This window comes from Micropterus salmoides, unplaced genomic scaffold (assembly GCF_014851395.1).
Source record: "Micropterus salmoides isolate LMB-PRFRI ecotype aquatic unplaced genomic scaffold, ASM1485139v1 Ms_hic_scaffold_11, whole genome shotgun sequence".
In the NCBI taxonomy this organism is placed as follows: domain Eukaryota; kingdom Metazoa; phylum Chordata; class Actinopteri; order Centrarchiformes; family Centrarchidae; genus Micropterus; species Micropterus salmoides.
The window spans coordinates 16,200,512-16,216,307 of NW_024040152.1; the positions used below are offsets into that span (position 1 = coordinate 16,200,512).

The 15,796-nt window shown below is 40.2% G+C and overlaps 3 protein-coding genes across 3 annotated transcripts in view; 2 read left to right on the forward strand and 1 right to left on the reverse strand.

Moving 5' to 3' along the window:
- The window catches only part of itga10 (integrin, alpha 10), a 38,143-nt gene extending 35,280 nt beyond the window's left edge, over positions 1-2,863 (forward strand). Inside the window, exons 19-30 of the mRNA XM_038711359.1 lie at positions 85-170; positions 278-419; positions 517-609; positions 725-801; positions 1,032-1,121; positions 1,217-1,301; positions 1,465-1,578; positions 1,653-1,760; positions 1,861-1,974; positions 2,068-2,163; positions 2,255-2,368; positions 2,459-2,863. Of these exons, the coding sequence (XP_038567287.1) occupies positions 85-170; positions 278-419; positions 517-609; positions 725-801; positions 1,032-1,121; positions 1,217-1,301; positions 1,465-1,578; positions 1,653-1,760; positions 1,861-1,974; positions 2,068-2,163; positions 2,255-2,368; positions 2,459-2,512 (1,173 nt within the window). The 3' untranslated portion in view covers positions 2,513-2,863. The remainder of the gene's footprint in view (positions 1-84; positions 171-277; positions 420-516; positions 610-724; positions 802-1,031; positions 1,122-1,216; positions 1,302-1,464; positions 1,579-1,652; positions 1,761-1,860; positions 1,975-2,067; positions 2,164-2,254; positions 2,369-2,458) is intronic.
- On the reverse strand, positions 2,864-10,016 carry polr3c (polymerase (RNA) III (DNA directed) polypeptide C). The gene is made up of 13 exons (XM_038711360.1): positions 9,903-10,016; positions 7,774-7,920; positions 6,848-7,112; positions 6,403-6,704; positions 6,164-6,268; positions 4,994-5,167; positions 4,851-4,902; positions 4,683-4,743; positions 4,444-4,594; positions 3,670-3,771; positions 3,510-3,559; positions 3,230-3,379; positions 2,864-3,131 (listed from the first exon to the last, which is right to left on the reverse strand). The coding sequence occupies exons 2-13, from the start codon at positions 7,918-7,920 to the stop codon at positions 3,053-3,055; spliced, it is 1,638 nt and encodes a 545-aa protein (XP_038567288.1). The 5' UTR covers positions 9,903-10,016; the 3' UTR covers positions 2,864-3,052.
- A 25-nt stretch (positions 10,017-10,041) lies between these two features.
- The window catches only part of rnf115 (ring finger protein 115), a 7,640-nt gene continuing 1,885 nt past the window's right edge, over positions 10,042-15,796 (forward strand). The window contains exons 1-8 of the mRNA XM_038711361.1: positions 10,042-10,209; positions 13,246-13,304; positions 13,557-13,611; positions 13,872-14,155; positions 14,355-14,423; positions 14,511-14,583; positions 14,683-14,776; positions 15,777-15,796. The exon at positions 15,777-15,796 is cut by the window's right edge and continues 96 nt beyond it. Of these exons, the coding sequence (XP_038567289.1) occupies positions 10,057-10,209; positions 13,246-13,304; positions 13,557-13,611; positions 13,872-14,155; positions 14,355-14,423; positions 14,511-14,583; positions 14,683-14,776; positions 15,777-15,796 (807 nt within the window). The 5' untranslated portion in view covers positions 10,042-10,056. The remainder of the gene's footprint in view (positions 10,210-13,245; positions 13,305-13,556; positions 13,612-13,871; positions 14,156-14,354; positions 14,424-14,510; positions 14,584-14,682; positions 14,777-15,776) is intronic.

Below are 15,796 nucleotides of genomic sequence, written 5' to 3' on the forward strand. Positions count from 1 at the left end.
TCATTAATAGCCTTCTTGCTGCGTCACATTCCTTCCCTCTTTTCTCTATCAAACACGCTGTCCTCTCCACATGTACCTCTTCAGATCCAGTTCTTTAAAGACTGTGGTGAGGATGATGTGTGTACAACAGACCTGGTGCTGCAGGCTCATACGGACATCTCTGGGACAAGGTACAGATTTGAACTATTCTTCTTCTCTTTTCTTTCCACGTCAGTTTGAAAATACTATCAACTCAGTTGTTAGGTTTCAGTGAGTTTCCATTGTGTTCTCTCCACAGACAGAAGCCTTATGTGATTCGCAGCCCTCGTAGGCGTCTGGCAGTGGAGGTGCAGCTTCAGAACAGACTGGAAAATGCCTACAACACCAGCCTGACGCTGCACTATTCACGCAACCTGCACTTCTCCAGCCTCAGCATTAGGGTAAACCACACACATATACTGCTACACCGTACACATTTACACAGATCTACGTAGACAAACTGATTTCTGTTTATCATTTTATTTTCTTTTGATGTAGGAGGATGCCCACTTTAAGATTGAGTGCACAGCACTTGGTGCCAACAGCCACTTGTGTAATGTCAGCTATCCAGTATTTCGCTCCCAGTCAAAAGTAAGTCCGTGTTAAGGAAATAGCACCGTCACTCTCTCGACTCAGCCCACTCGTACTTCACTTCCTCCAGGTGAAATGTGTCACTTCAGCAGGCTGTTCTCTCTTTTGTTTGCAGGTTAACTTCATGTTGGAATTTGAGTTCAGCTGCACATCTCTGCACAGTCGAGTGCAGATGAAGCTTAATGCTGCCAGGTAGCTACTAAAGCAACATGTTCTACACACTATATGCACACAGTTCCCAAATATCGAAAACAAGACTGTACATCTCAAGGGGTTTTATCCTGAAAATACATTTGTAAAAAATAAAAACAAATCCTGAAAACTACCAAAAGGGGTTTTGTTTCCACAACAAAAGATTCAAAGGGTCCCAGGGCTTCTATGAAAAGCATCTGAGTTTATGTGACCTTCTGGTTCTTTTACAGTGACAGTGTGGAGAGAGAGGACACTTTGGGGGACAACAGTGTTCAGCTGCAGAGTTTTGTTCAGTATGAACCAGACTTGTTTGTTAGCAGGTATGTGTGTGTGCAGCATACTGTATATTTTATTTAACAATCACATATTTAAACAATTTTGTATTTGTGTATTTATTTCCTGTTTTTCTGTGCAGTGACTCTAATTTGAACCGATATGAGGTCCATCCCACTCGGACAGTATCAGAGGCAATTGGACCAGAGTTCTACACACACCTCAGGGTAAAGCTATGGCTCACATGCTCATTTACAAACTTCAATGCAACCCATTACTTATTATTATTGCAAAGCTCCCAGTAAATAACCTAACTGAGTCATCATCACTCTAAAAAAAAATAAAGACGAGGAAAATTTAGAGCGTTTTTTTTCCTGTTTGTGTTTGTAGGTACAGAACCTTGGCTGTTACTCTGTAAGTAATCTGGAGCTCAGGCTGCATCTGCCCTCTGTGGCTGCGGGAGACAGAGTCTTTATGACCGTCAGTGATGTCTTTTCATACAACGTGAGTTGCGCTGTTGCGTGAGTGTTTGTATCTCCATTTTAGATCATATCTGACATATTTAAATTGCCCCGCAGGCCACAGGGGTGAACTGCAGCATGCAGAGTAATCTTCCCCAGCTGAAGGCCAGACAGAGAGACGTACGCGCCCTTCATCCTGAAGACATGATGCAGAATGACATACTGGTGAGGCCCCTGGTGCCACAGCAGCAACTGAACACTGTGCAGCATCAGTATACAGATTAACATGCTGTTTGTGTGGTTGTGTGCTTATATGCATGTTTAGAACTGCAGCAGATCATGGTGCACTGAGGTCGTGTGTGAAGTCCAGCAGCTTCTAAGAGGGCAGGCCGCTGTCATTCGTGTCAGCCGCAGAGTTCATGATGATTTTTTCAGAAACGTGAGTTACACAACAGCCCAAAGGAGTCATTTCAGCTCGACGTTTCTGTTCTATGAAACAAACATTGCTCATCACCTCTGTCTCTTTTTGTAGGCCAAATACAAGTCAGTGAGGGTAATAGGTGCCTATCGCCTCGCAGCTCAGGAGACTAACCTCATTACTCTGGGCACAGGAATAGTTTGGAGGGAGGTAAAAAGACTATCTCGAGTATGTTGAGCAGGATGTTGAGTGGCAGAATGGAAATTTACTTTCACTAATCCCTTCATCTATTTTTCTGTAGACAGTACTGGAGGTGCTAAAGGGCCGAGCAATTCCCATCTCGTTGTGGATTCTGATTGGTAGCATCATTGGAGGTTTGCTGTTACTGGCCCTCATCATTTTCATACTATGGAAGGTATTTTCATGTTACATTTACCTTCAGATTTCTACAGGAAAATGAATGTGTTGTGAACACAAAATCAATCTCTATCTCAATTCTCGTCAGCTGGGATTCTTCGCACGCAAACAGAGAGGTGAGGATGAGAACCATGAGGACTGAGCCCAACTTCGGCTGCCATGATAACTACCGCTTGAGCCCACCTCTTGCCAGGCACAGAGACAGACCTGGGATTGGACTCAAAACACAGATGCACCAGGGACCTCTAAGACCAAAGAGAGCATCACAAGGGTCCAACAGAAATGCACTACCCACTATTTTCAGGGTTGGGAGCACTTATGTAAATAATCTTTTTCTAATTTTAAGGAAAAATCAAACTGTATTAAACCACAATTCTTCTATTTAATATACAGACATCTGCACGGTTTCACATTTGAAATGATCACTCTTTCTTATGTTTGTCTTACAGATTTGTGTTTGTTCTTAAATGAAATTAAAACTGTTAAAACAAAATATTCTTGTGCTCAGTTTATTCATTTGCTGATGTATGCAATAAAAACAAGCAAAATAATCTATCCAGATTTTATATCACTCCAAACTGAAACAATCCAGCCATATAAACTATAAAACAGCCATATTTGACAGCATTCATACACAAAAAGGCAATAATGGCACAGGTACTATGCTTGTACATCTCGAGTCTCAACTTGTGGCCGTGGAGGTGATGTACGATTCTAGTAGAAATATGGTTTCATCTACCTGGTTCTCTGCTGAATCTAACCTGAAGGGGGGAAAGAACAATAGTGAGAGTATTAACACCAACAGACCAAAGAGGTGATTCAATAATGCCACCTGTACAAAAGGGAATTGTGCTCCTACTTATTGATGTGAAGTCGTAAGGCTTCCAGTTGTTGCTTTTCAGGAGCAGTGATCATCTCCTCAACCTCAGTCAGCTGTTCAGGCTCAGCCCCGCTGGCCTGCAGAGATGCCAGAATGGCCTCGATTCGCTGGGATTTCTCCAGCAGACGCCTGTCGGTCAAGCAGAAAACCAATCCACAATTGATCTGTGACAACTTTTAAATTTGAACGTGTGAAATTATCTTGCTTGCAAGGGCAGAGAGACATAGACGACATGGGGATATACAGTTATTGAACTCACTTGCTTTCTTTGCTCTCGAACAGGCGTCGCTCTATGAGGTTGGCTACTGTCTGCACAAAGAAAAATGTCCATAGACAAAACCAGCATGAAAGACAAAAAGCATGCCACTAGTAGTCTTTTTCTATCCACAGCTCTGATACAGTATGTCCATTGTTTTTACCTTGTAGCAGTTTTGAAGTAGCATTCGTGCAGTAGGGAGTTGGTTGACGGTGTAAAGATAGAAGGTGCGAGAGGGAGCATAGTCAGGAGTCTTTGGGATTTCCTGAAGAATAAAAAAAGATATGGCTGTTCAGAGAGAATGAGTAGGAAGATTAAAGAATAAAAACTTAGCCTGCTTCCTTAAAGTTGATGACTCAAATCATCTAAGTGTGCCCATTCAAACTGTCAATATGTCAATATGAAATTGCCAAATGGTCACATTTATTAAATTCCTCCTACGTCAGTGTCCACAGAGACAGACAGAGAATAAAAGATTAGGCAACGGTGCTTTGGAAGTCTAGTTTTAAAAATATCTTATTCACTTAGTGCATCTTCAAAAAGTGAGCCAAATAATTTTCAAAGTAGGTTTTTGGATCTGAAGTTTTTGGATTACTCCAATGTTCCAGGCAGTCACTCATGTTAATACACTAAGGCCTGAGGAGATTTGAAACTTGCTTTGTATATTTAAATACATCACAGTGACCAGCTTGTCCTCTTATTTTTGTCAGAGTTATGGTTTTGGAAGCGCTTCCATTTTCTGTTTGTGGGAATGAAGAGAAAAGGCAGTAATTAATCCAAAACATACAGTATACTTCGGATACAATTCACATTTTCGTCATCCTTTCTCATATTGACCTGCTAAATCAGATTAGAGTTGAAACCTTATGAGTTGGGTAATAGTTTAGTAAGAACATAAATACAAACAGAGGAATTGTGGAAGCCATCAAGCATATACCTGTAGCTGGACCAGGTTCTGTGAAAGCAGCGTGTAGAGCATGTCTTTAGCCTCTTTGGCTGGAATCATGGCAAAATCCTCCACCTGCTTCTGTTCCAGATGACGTTTCCTTAGCAACAGACGGAAGATGCGAGCTGATCTGGATCCAAATCTGGTGACAGATTAAAAGGGAAAATTAATGAGTTGCTGATGATAGGAGAATCGCATGTATACGCAATTAAAAACACATCCTCACTCACCTCTCCTGTACTACAGACTCAAGCGTCGCCCGAGCCAGATTCGCCAGCGCTCTATGCAGATCTGACAGTTGAGTTAAGAAAAGCATCCGTGCCTTGTGTTTAATAAATTAAATGGCACAAAGCAGTGTTTTGGTTCTTGACAAGGACCCTCTAAATTAAAAAGGATACTGACAACGTACATCCCTCCTCCACTTTCACCGGCCTTCCCCACAAACTCCATCTAGGAAAAGAAAAGGACAAGTAGATGTAAATGATTCTTGTGGATTAAAAATTAAGATTGGAAAATGTCATGTGACTTGCAGATGTCATACCGGGTCATCGACCAGTAGCGTGAGGTACTGGTCTAAGATGGGTCTGGGGATGTTGTAACTACTTGGGAGGGACCTGAAGATCTCATTGGCTGAGAGGGGCTTTGTGCAGTTGGCTGTGGGCGAAGTTGTCACCTCACTCATCCTCAGCATAGTCCTTACTATCTCACTGCTGGTCTGTGTTATTAAGATGAAATTATTTAGAAAGATAATTGTTATAATCATAAACATCCATAATAATATTTGGTCCTAGTCCAGAAAACAGGACAGATAAAAGAATCGATACTACTTTCATATCTGTACGGCAAAGATGAAGCTACAGCCAGAAGCTGGTTAGCTTAGCCTAGCATAAAGGCTGGAAACAGAGGGAAACTAGCTTGGCACTGTCCAAAACTAACAAAATGTACGTACCAGAGCCTATTTCCAGTCTTTATGCTAGCTAAGCCAACCAGCTGCTGGCTGCTTCATATGACAGACAGACATAAGAGCGGAATCAATCGTCTCATCGAACTCTCTGAAAGAATGCAAATAAGCACAATTCCTAAATGACTATTCCTTAAAAAGGTACAATGTGTAAGAACTGAGGTTACTCTACACCTGTCATCATACTTCAATACTTCTTACTGCAATTAGCCAGTAAGCTCAGCGGTCCTATTAATCTTAAGACAAACCACAATGGTTTTGGCAAGTTTTATTTTGTTTCTGTTGAGTCTGAATGAAGTGTGTTGTACAATGAGTTAACAAGGCAATTAGTTTGATGAAAGAGAGAAACTAGAATTCAGAATGTGTACGGTTGTATTTTTCTGTTTGATAAGGAAAACAGGTGTAATATGTCCTTTCTTGACATTTTAAGAGTTTATTTAGTTTATTTTTCAGACTAAAAAAGCTTCGGTAACACAGCAAACTTGCTGCTCGCTCACATCTCTCAGCTGAATCTACGGGGGGGAAGCCTGAACTATACCAGACTATCGCCACTTGAGCTACAATGTAGTATTACGAGACAGGACGGGCTAGGGCTAGCATGCTAACTTCAGTAAAGATCTCTGCAATACATAAGGCACAGTCTGTTGATAATTTTATTTAATTATTTGAATGTTTTAAAATAAAATTGGCCATATCTTACACATTGTACCTTTAAATAATATAGTTCAAGTATCCTTGTGCAAACCTGACCTGGTCCAGTTTGTTGGCTACGGCACTGATGATGGCCTGGTCTCTGAAGTGGAGATGGAACCTCTCAAAATTCACCTGCCAGTAAATCCCCTCATCACCATGTGTCTGAGCATAAAAGATAGATATTATATTATATGATATGCAAGGGACAGGGACATTGAGAGGTAATTGTAGTTTTAAAAGTACAGCAAATGTGTTTAATGTGTTAAACGTGGAACTGGCATGTTCCAAACACTGACCTCTGAATCTAATTTTGCCTTCTTTGCATTCCTTTGGTCGTCTCCATCCTCACTGGAGAGTTGGCGTTTGCCTCGCCCTATGAGTGTCACGTGAGGTACCTTGTAACAGTCAGGGAAGCTCTCTGGTGTGGGCAGGGTGGTGCTAACAGAGGCAGCAGGAGTACCAGGGGTTGCGGGGGTAGCTGGAGTAGCACTGGCTATTGTTCCTGCTCCCGCCATTGGAGGGCATCGCTGAAGAAAATGGGTCTCCACTAGTTTCGAGAAGGCATTAGACACTTCACTGTAATCCATGCTGTGACCCTCTAGAACAACAGGACGGACAAAGAGAAAATTGCTGTTGTAGATTATATTTTAACCTGCCTGCCTGATAAGGCGATCTGGATCTTCTGTCTAGCAGCCAGTGTCTCCCACAGTCTTTCATTGATACAGACACTGAGATACTGACCCTCCATGTTCTGTGTGAGGCGGTCGGCAACTGTCTTAACCGTGCTGCTCATGGTCATGTCACCCCTCTGAAGTAACTCCTCTATGATCAGCTCTCCAGTGTCACCATACAGGGTTTTGGCGGTGTAGATGTAGCGCGGGTATCGCAGGATTCTCAGAATCCGATCACAGTTAGTCTGATACTCCGTGGGGCTCCCAGTTCCTTTGCGGCCGGAGCTGAACACACAGACCCCATGCTGCACGAGCACACACAGGGACTTCTTTACCTACAGTGAGACAGAAAAAGGGAGTAAAGAGGTGCTTTACCATCATGACTCCCTTTACATGCACACAAAAAAACAGTCAGTAACTTATGAAATTAAGACAGAAAATGTATTCATATGTTGTATGTAACATATTAGCATCTATTGTGCTACTTAGCCCAGTAAACAGCAGTGTTGTCAGTAATCAGATTTTCTTGTAATAAAAGAATGTGATCACTATCTTTTTGCTACTATTGTATAAAAAAACATGCAAAAGCTGACTGTTATGTTTCTATTCTGCCCAGCACTGTTTCACTCATGATGACACAACATATCTTTCTAACATGTTTAAACAGGTTTCACTGCTAAGGCTTAACATGGCCATGTAATCAGGTTTCTGGGGCAAAAACCTACCCATCATGTAAGGGGATGAGGTTTGCATTTGAATGAACGATGAAAAAAACTGTGGAATAAGTACATATTATAATAGTTATGCTATAATAATGGTAGTGTATGTATGTATACGCACTCCATATTAATGGTAATGTAACCACAAAGGCTGGTCAGCTAAATACTGTTTGAAAATGCTGAGAAGCCATGTATATAATACTAAATATAGAATGTATAATATTTCCATGGTGTGAAGTAGCAACAGTAACAGCCTAGATAAGTGTAGGAGTGGTACCAGGTCCAGTGAGATGCCAGTCTCATGAATGATGGTCCTTAAATTCTGTGCTCCACTTCTGAGCAGGTGTGTTCCCACTTTCTCCACCACTTCTCCAAAGTGCTCCCGCAGCAGGAGACCACACAGACGTACCTCCTGGGCAGTCATCTGCACAGACAAACACACAGGAACACGCAGATGAAGTACAAGTTTCCCCAACAACCTACATTAAGCACCTGTATCAACACAACAATTAATATAACTCTGTCAATGTGCTATTAATATACAATATATACTGCAATGCCAACTTTGCTTTACTGGTTCCAATAAAGCACTAATTAGAAGCATAATTAGGACCTGAGAGCTTGCCAAGTAAAGGGCCACTGACTACAAAGATTTACAAAGACACTTATCATGGAAGGTTTTACTTTGAATAACTTCCTTTTACATAATGTGTGAAATGTATTATGCCGGAGGAGGACTACTGTTGCTATGTGCAAAACACTGGTTGCTATGGGTTCCTATATCAAAAATATACAAACAGAAATGATAAATTTGCATCTTGGATGTTGTAAAAACAAATGGTGAAAGAGCAGTCACTTCATGCTTTCCTGAGCATTATCTTGCTATTGCATGCATTGCAAGTTTTCTTTTCATAGAGGCTACCACCAAATAAGGGACTATCTTTTGGATCAAAGGATCTTTTTCACAACACAGGTGTTACTAAAAATAATAACGATGGCTTTGTTTTATTCAACTGTACCATTAAGCTATGACAGTGTGACAGTTAGCCAGCATGCACATATCAGGATCCCGAAACTGAAGCAGCTCAATAGAACTCAACCATTATTCATTTAATCAATAAAATGATAATAATGTTGTTATTTACACCAGTGCTATGCTCAGTTCAGACTTAATAAGTAATGAGTCCAAAGTAGGTGATGTAGTCTGTTTTGTCCCACTGACTGTCCAAAACTCAAAGATATTCAGTTTACAATGATGTAACACAGAAAAGCCCCAAATCCTCCCATTTAAGAACACATTGAACCAGATCATGTTTTGCATGTTTGCTTGAAATATGACTTTATGAATTAATTACCAAAATAGTTATTCAGTACCAGTAATATACAGCATTTTTGGAGTTTGGCCCATACATAACTGACTGACCAAAAATCAAAATATCTTGGCCTCTGCTGCTTTGATTCCTAAATCACTGGAGTGTGTCTGTAGGGAATCAGTGACGGTTAAGAGACTTGTTTGGGCTAAGAAATTTGAGCTGAACTGGTACAGAACTGAACTGCCCATTGCCTGGTTAGATGTTGCATTGGTACACTTTACCATCACTTTTACTTAATGTTATTAAATTGTTTTAATCTCTGTATATAATATATACACTACCTGTTTATACCTGCACAAATCACAGTATACATACATTTATTTTACTACCTTTTTTACTTTAACAAGCTGTTAAACCACCACAGTAGTATATATATTTATGTGCATTACTTGTTACATCCTGTTCTTACCCGGTTCTCACATTCTCAACATTTACTACAATACTGCACAAACTGTCTACATTACAGTTTATTTTATCACTACTGTACACCAGTCTACAGCAGTATTATATTTTAAATATTACTTCTACTTCTAACTTCTGCACTATTTTATGTTTTAAATTCTATTTTTTCCTTGATTTTTATACAGTGTGTATAAGCACTGAGCAAGAATCTTATTGCCAACGATTGCTTCACTGTAATTGTTGTGCACATGGCAAATAAAGATCTTGATAAAGAACCTACATACATAACACCTGCACACATACTTGTTGGTTATTGACTCCATCCGTTGTTATTGTTTTGGTTTATATATGTGTGTTCTGTATACTAATCTGTGTCTGATTCTTGATTCGCACGCACACACACACACACACACACACACACACACACACACAGAGCAGTTCACAAATAAATATCTTGACAAGTTTGAAGGAATAAGAAGCCAGTAAGCTTATTTTCAATGTCGCACGGCTATAAGTGAACGATGAGCTGTAACGTTAGGTGCAAACACTTTGCATCATAGCTAGCTTTCAAACGTTTACACCTGTACATTATGTCAACCGAAACATCTGCTACTTCACTATTTTCGCAAACCTTTCCGATAGTCAAGTTCCTGGACAGACGCAGTCCTTGTTCCTTGCTTCCCACAGACTGTCGGCTAAACACATGCGGCTCTTCGCATGTCAACACATGAACACTTCCGTTCTTTGGGAGTACTCGCTTGATTTGCCCAGCGGTACCGCGGTGCATGCCGGGCTGGAGGCGGACAGCTGTCTTCAGTTTGTGGAGGACCGACGTCAGTGTTTGTGCTGGTCTGGGGAAGATGGCGGAGGCTGCGGCTGTTTCACCGCATCGGTTTTTCTGTCACTGTTGTAAGGGAGAAGTGAACCCCAAACTCCCGGTAAGGCAGATGTATTTCTTTCTTTATATATCACGCTCTCGTGTATAATATGTGCGGTTGACAAGTCAACCTTTCTCCGAAATACCGTTTGTTTCGCTTGCTTGCTACAGCTAAACACTAGCTAGCCAGTTAGCAGTTAGCGGCGTTTGTTGTTGTTAACTCACTTAATAAACTCATGACAATCGCAAAGGTCTTTGTCAAAAATCAAACATCAAAAGCGAATATCGACAGGTTTTGTTCGGCTTGCATGTTTATTAAGGCAGTGTTGTTTAAGCACTGTGCTTGACGCCTTGCTTTGACAGCTTGGGATATTGTGTTTTGCACTAAACAACACAAACAGCTGAGAGAAGAAGGTGTATGTTATTACCTTGTCAGTTCTTTTAGTAGACATTATTAACAGTCGTTGTTTGATATTAGGTTATCTTCGTTTTTGTTTCAGTCTCTTGGCAGGACGAGTAGGGGGAATTTTCGGGGAAAATATACATCTCGTTTAGTTTCAGTTTTAAAGTAAAAGGTGAGAGTAATAAACTCAATGTATCAACGCTGACATGACGCACACATTTCCGGACTTTAACTTTAAGATATGTTAAGCATATAGTTTTTTACATCCTGGACAGTTGGGAGGGTTTCCTAATTACACTCAGTTACCAGTTTATTAGGTGCACCTAGCTAAACCTAATCCATGCGAATACAGCAGCTCAGTAATAAATCCTATGTTCATGAAGGTTATACTGGTTTTGTTAAAACTGTTTTAGGGAGGTGTTAGTTCAACTTATTAGTCATTTTGGAAGCTGTTGTTTTTAGTGCTGTTGACTTATGTTAAACTGACTACAGCCTAAATGATTTTAGTTCATTAATTGATTTGTTGATTCATTATATCGCTAACAATTTGGATAAATTAATTGTGTATTTCATACACAAGCAGAATTGACAAAAATGTTCTAGTTTCAGCATCTTAAATATGAGAGGTTGCTGGTTTTCATAGTATTTTATGATAACAAGCTTAATATATTTGGGTTTTAGTCTATTGATTAGACAAAAATGGCACATTTGAAGATGTCAAATTGTAGTTTAGGTGTGATGGACATTTTAACTATTTTATTATATCGACTAGGGCTGATCAGTTAAATCTTTTTTTATCAAAATCGTAATATGGTCCACTGCAATTTTCAAATCGCAGGAGGAGCAATATTTGTTAAGGCAGAAAAGTGTGTAAAAATACCACTTTAAATAAAATATTGTCGTGCAGAGATGTCCCAGTCTAGCCATCATATTCTAGACTTAAGAAAATATCTTTGTTTGGTACCAATTCCCTCACAAAATCACACTATAGTTGATTTTTTTTTTTTTTTTTTTTTTATGAAAATGACAATAATAACATAAAAAATTTCAATATCATACAAAATAATCGCAATTTGATATTTTTTTTCAAATTGTTCAGCCCTATTATTGACCCAATGATTTATCCATTAAATGATGAAACATAATTGGTAGATTAACTGGAATTGAAAGTAAGTGTTAGTTACTACCTAATACTGAGATGTTTTATAGTTAGTCTAGCTTGATTGATATAAATGAGGTGGACAAAACATACCTAACAACTGATGTGGCTAGCAGTCATTAAGTCAGTCCACCAGATTGTCTTGTTGTCAGCCGAATCCTTATTTTTATGGGATGGTTGAGGGTAATGCCTGCCTGCCTGCCCTGTCACTGACTCTAAACTGGCCTGCTTGTCTCAGGCACACTCAATCCTGTGGCATGTCTTCACTGAGCCAACTGACTGCAACACCGAGTTTATCACCCCACACTACTACAGGGTATCCCAAGGACCATCTGTCAGTCATGTATCCATTTATACAACAGATGCGACAACCTTTCTTTGAGCAAATGAGACACAACTCGTTTAAAATGCTTTTGCTTATGGCAGTTTTTTTTTAACCAATTCTGACCATGACTCTGGTTTTAGATCCCCAATTTTTTGTAAGCTAATAGAGTTTTGAAATTGTCATGTGAGTTTGAGCATGGTATTCATATGTATTCTGTTTTCAAAAGCATTCAGTGAGTTCCAAGTAAAATAAAATATAAATATATATAAAATAAAAAGTTGATATTTTTCCCCTATTTTTTCCTCCTTTTAACATGTGTTATAGAACAAACATAGGTCTAATCTCTCACAGCCCAGTCTGTATATTAAACGACCCCACCTTCAATCCCGTTCCCATGCTTGAGAAAACCTGGCTGAAAGTGAGTGTGAAGCATACAATCCAGCTGTACAAACAGGCAGCAGTCTTCCACATTCTGTCACCGTGGTTTCTAAAATACTACACAGTTTAGGTGTGGTTGGCAGACCAGCTCTACCTCCTGGGCTACATTCATAAAACTCTGGCTGGCATACAAATCTTACTGATATTATCCTTGTAAAGACAAATTGACAGTGTTGTTTGTTGACCATGTCGGCATAATGTCATTACAATGTTTTATGATTGGCTGGGTGATAGAATATAGAAGAATATTTTCCAGATATCAGTATATCACAATATGGCAAATACAGTTTACGAATGTTACTTTAAAATAATCAAACTGATGTTCAATGCTATGAACTATGTTCATTTATTATGCATTACTTTAGACAAAACTTTTCACATGTGTAAAATAAAAACCTCACCCATGCATTTTGGTTTTCTTTTAGTTGCAATTTTCTTGCTATTGTTAATTTGGTTAAGAAAATCATAATACAATTAGATCATATCACCACAAAAGGATTTTCACTAAAGTAGAGCTTAAACAATGAGTCTATCAATCTATAGTCGAAAATGAATCAACTGCCACTACTTTAATAATGAGTTATTAATAACAGTATATTTTTAATTAGAAATGCCAAAGAAATTCCTTTCAGCTTCTCCAGTGTGAGAGTATGTTTGAGTTATGGGCTGTTGGTTGGACAAAACAAGATTTAAATAAGTTACCTTGGGTTCTAGGAGATTATAATGGGCAGTTTTCCTAACCTGTGTGACTCTTTGTTGTGGCTCTTTCCAGGAGTACATCTGTCCAAGATGTGATTCAGGTTTCATAGAGGAAGTAACGGAAGACTCCAGGTAAGGGACGTTTATATATTTTTCTAGGTATCAACCTCATGTCTCTAGACAAATGAGATGTTGAGGCCATTTAGTGTTAACCTGGAACGAAAGCGGCTACATGGGCTGTTAAACCTTAATACTTGTTAACAAGAACCAACATGTGGCACTGTTGAAGTTTGTAGGCTTACAGTGCAGTTTTGTCTGTGCATAGGATTAAGTGGATGTTGCTGATAATGTGTCTTTTGTCCCCTTGTGCGCGGTTTCCCTCAGTCTCCTAGAGGGTGTCGCTAACGGGATAGATGACACAGCCACACAGTTTGCAGAGGTACAAGCTGATCTGAGGGATTTTGGGGAGAATAGGGTGGGAATGGGACAATGAGGATTGATTACAATCATTTTATGTGTTTTGATTAACTTTGTCTTCTTCTTTCCCTGCCTTCTTCTCTACTCATTTTCTCTTGGCCCCTGTCCTTCATTTTCCTATTGCATGTTGGCTTCCTCTCTTTTCCCATTGTGCTGCCCGCTTTCTTGTCCTTAATCCCACTTTCTGCCTTCCTTACCTGTCCAATCCCATCATCCCTGTAGCTATGGCACTTGTTGTTACTGGAGCGGCCATTTACAACAGACGGTGACACACCTGACTCAGAACCTCGGCTCCCTGGAGGGCGCTTGGGAGGTCTCAGTGACCTGGGGGGGTTGGGAGTGGGACCAATCGGGGGTTCAGTCCCAGCAGGCCTAGGGGGACCTATGGGGAGCCTACTAGGAGCCGGGGATCACTGGGTACCAGGACGCCCTACTCGTATGCACAGCCAGAGGAGATACAGGTCCAGAGGCAGCAGTCGGCCAGATCGCTCGCCTGCTGTGGAAGGGTGAGTAACTGACCAGTTCAGCTTCCATGCCTTCTGTCTTCCTTACTATCCTCCTGGCTCTCTTCTCTGCTTTGCATACTCCCCCTAATAATAATGACTATTATTATATTATATTATTGCTATTTATGTCCTTACAATCGTAACCGTTCTTTTTTTGGTGATGACATTAACTGTTGTGTATTTTCTCACTGTGTCTCAGGATTGTACAACAGTTTCTTGCCGGGCTCTTTGCCAACTCTGGAGTTCCTGGCTCACCTCCCCTCTCATGGTAAGATGACATTACAGTAGCGTTGCAGTGTTAGTGCTAGCGTCACTGTGCTATTTCTTATCAATTTGTGGTGTCCGTGTCTCTCAGGACGGGGATGCTGCACTCAAACCCTGGGGATTACGCCTGGGGACAGGGAGGGTTAGACGCCGTGATAACACAGGTAAACCAAACTTAAGACAACTTCACTCCAACTTCATGTCCCTGTCACTTGTTAATTTCACTTCAGTGTGTGTGTGTGTGTGTGTGTGTGTGTGTGTAGTTACTAGGTCAGTTGGAGAATACAGGACCTCCTCCAGCAGAGAGAGAGAAGATCTCTTCTCTCCCAACTGTCAATATATCTCAGGAACAAGCAGGTCTGTAATTCCTTTGTTTTCACATTTGACTCACTCAATCTCTTGATGTTTCTCTTGTCATGTCCCTGAAGTAGAAATTGCAAAATAGCTCACTGACATGGCTGGAGCTGTCAGTTTGATCATCTGTATGCAATAACTGTATTTGTACAATTAACAAAGTACACACCTTGGGTTGGACAAGCTTTTGTGACCCTGTTACTAAGTTTGTGTGCAAAGGCGTCACAAGTTCTTAGTTAGTTTACTGGCTACGTTTAAAGTACAGATTTAAATAAATCTGGTTGCACCATTAAAACCTGTCTTATCTATTAAAGTCGTTCGTGCTATATGCTGTCCAGTCACAATGTAGTTAACAGTGTCAAGACAAAGTCACTGTAGCATAACGAGCTGTAACATAACTTCCCAAAATAATGTGTCCAAGGGGCCAAGTGAGAAACTCATCTGTGAATCCTCTGAGAAGTGAGATATTACTTTGTTTTAGTTATACACAAGGACATGTCCTCATATAATAGGGCATGGATAAAGTATATAGCGCTGTGCTGATAGCGCATTTGTCACTATGTAAATACATGCGTACTTGTTTAAAAGTGTGTATGCTGCACTTAGAAAGAGCATGAAAAGGCACGTGTGTTTATATGCTGTGGCTGCCTGCCAAGAGAAGCCTCTGAAATGGTGTCCGTTTGGGACGAAAGGCCCATTAACCTTGAGAGTATCAACAGTTTGTTCCATAAATAACTTTAAGATGACGTCATTTTGCGCTCTCATCATTTTCTTTCATTGTTTTTAGTCAAAAGTAAAAACCATGCATGTGTACCGTTAGATTGTTTTACCACAATGTTAAGGAACTTGATGCAAAATATAGTTTTGGTACTAATGATCGAATGCAAATCCCCTCAACAAATGCAGCAAATCATTACCAAGTAACTGAAAATTAACACTAGAAACCACAAGGGTATTGATAGCGGGTCAATGGTAACAATCACGTCTGTCTTCTCCTCTGTAGACTGCTGTATGGAATGTCCA

Bases quoted from the DNA above. Each gene is read 5' to 3' on its own strand.
- polr3c (XM_038711360.1), bottom strand. From the start codon at position 7,920: ATGACTGCCCAGGAGGTACGTCTGTGTGGTCTCCTGCTGCGGGAGCAC. The intron at 4,903-4,993 runs GTATGACATCTG...TTCTTTTCCTAG, and splicing joins CGCTACTGGTCGATGACCCG to ATGGAGTTTGTGGGGAAGGC. The intron at 3,772-4,443 runs GTATATGCTTGA...TTTATTCTTCAG, and splicing joins AGAACCTGGTCCAGCTACAG to GAAATCCCAAAGACTCCTGA.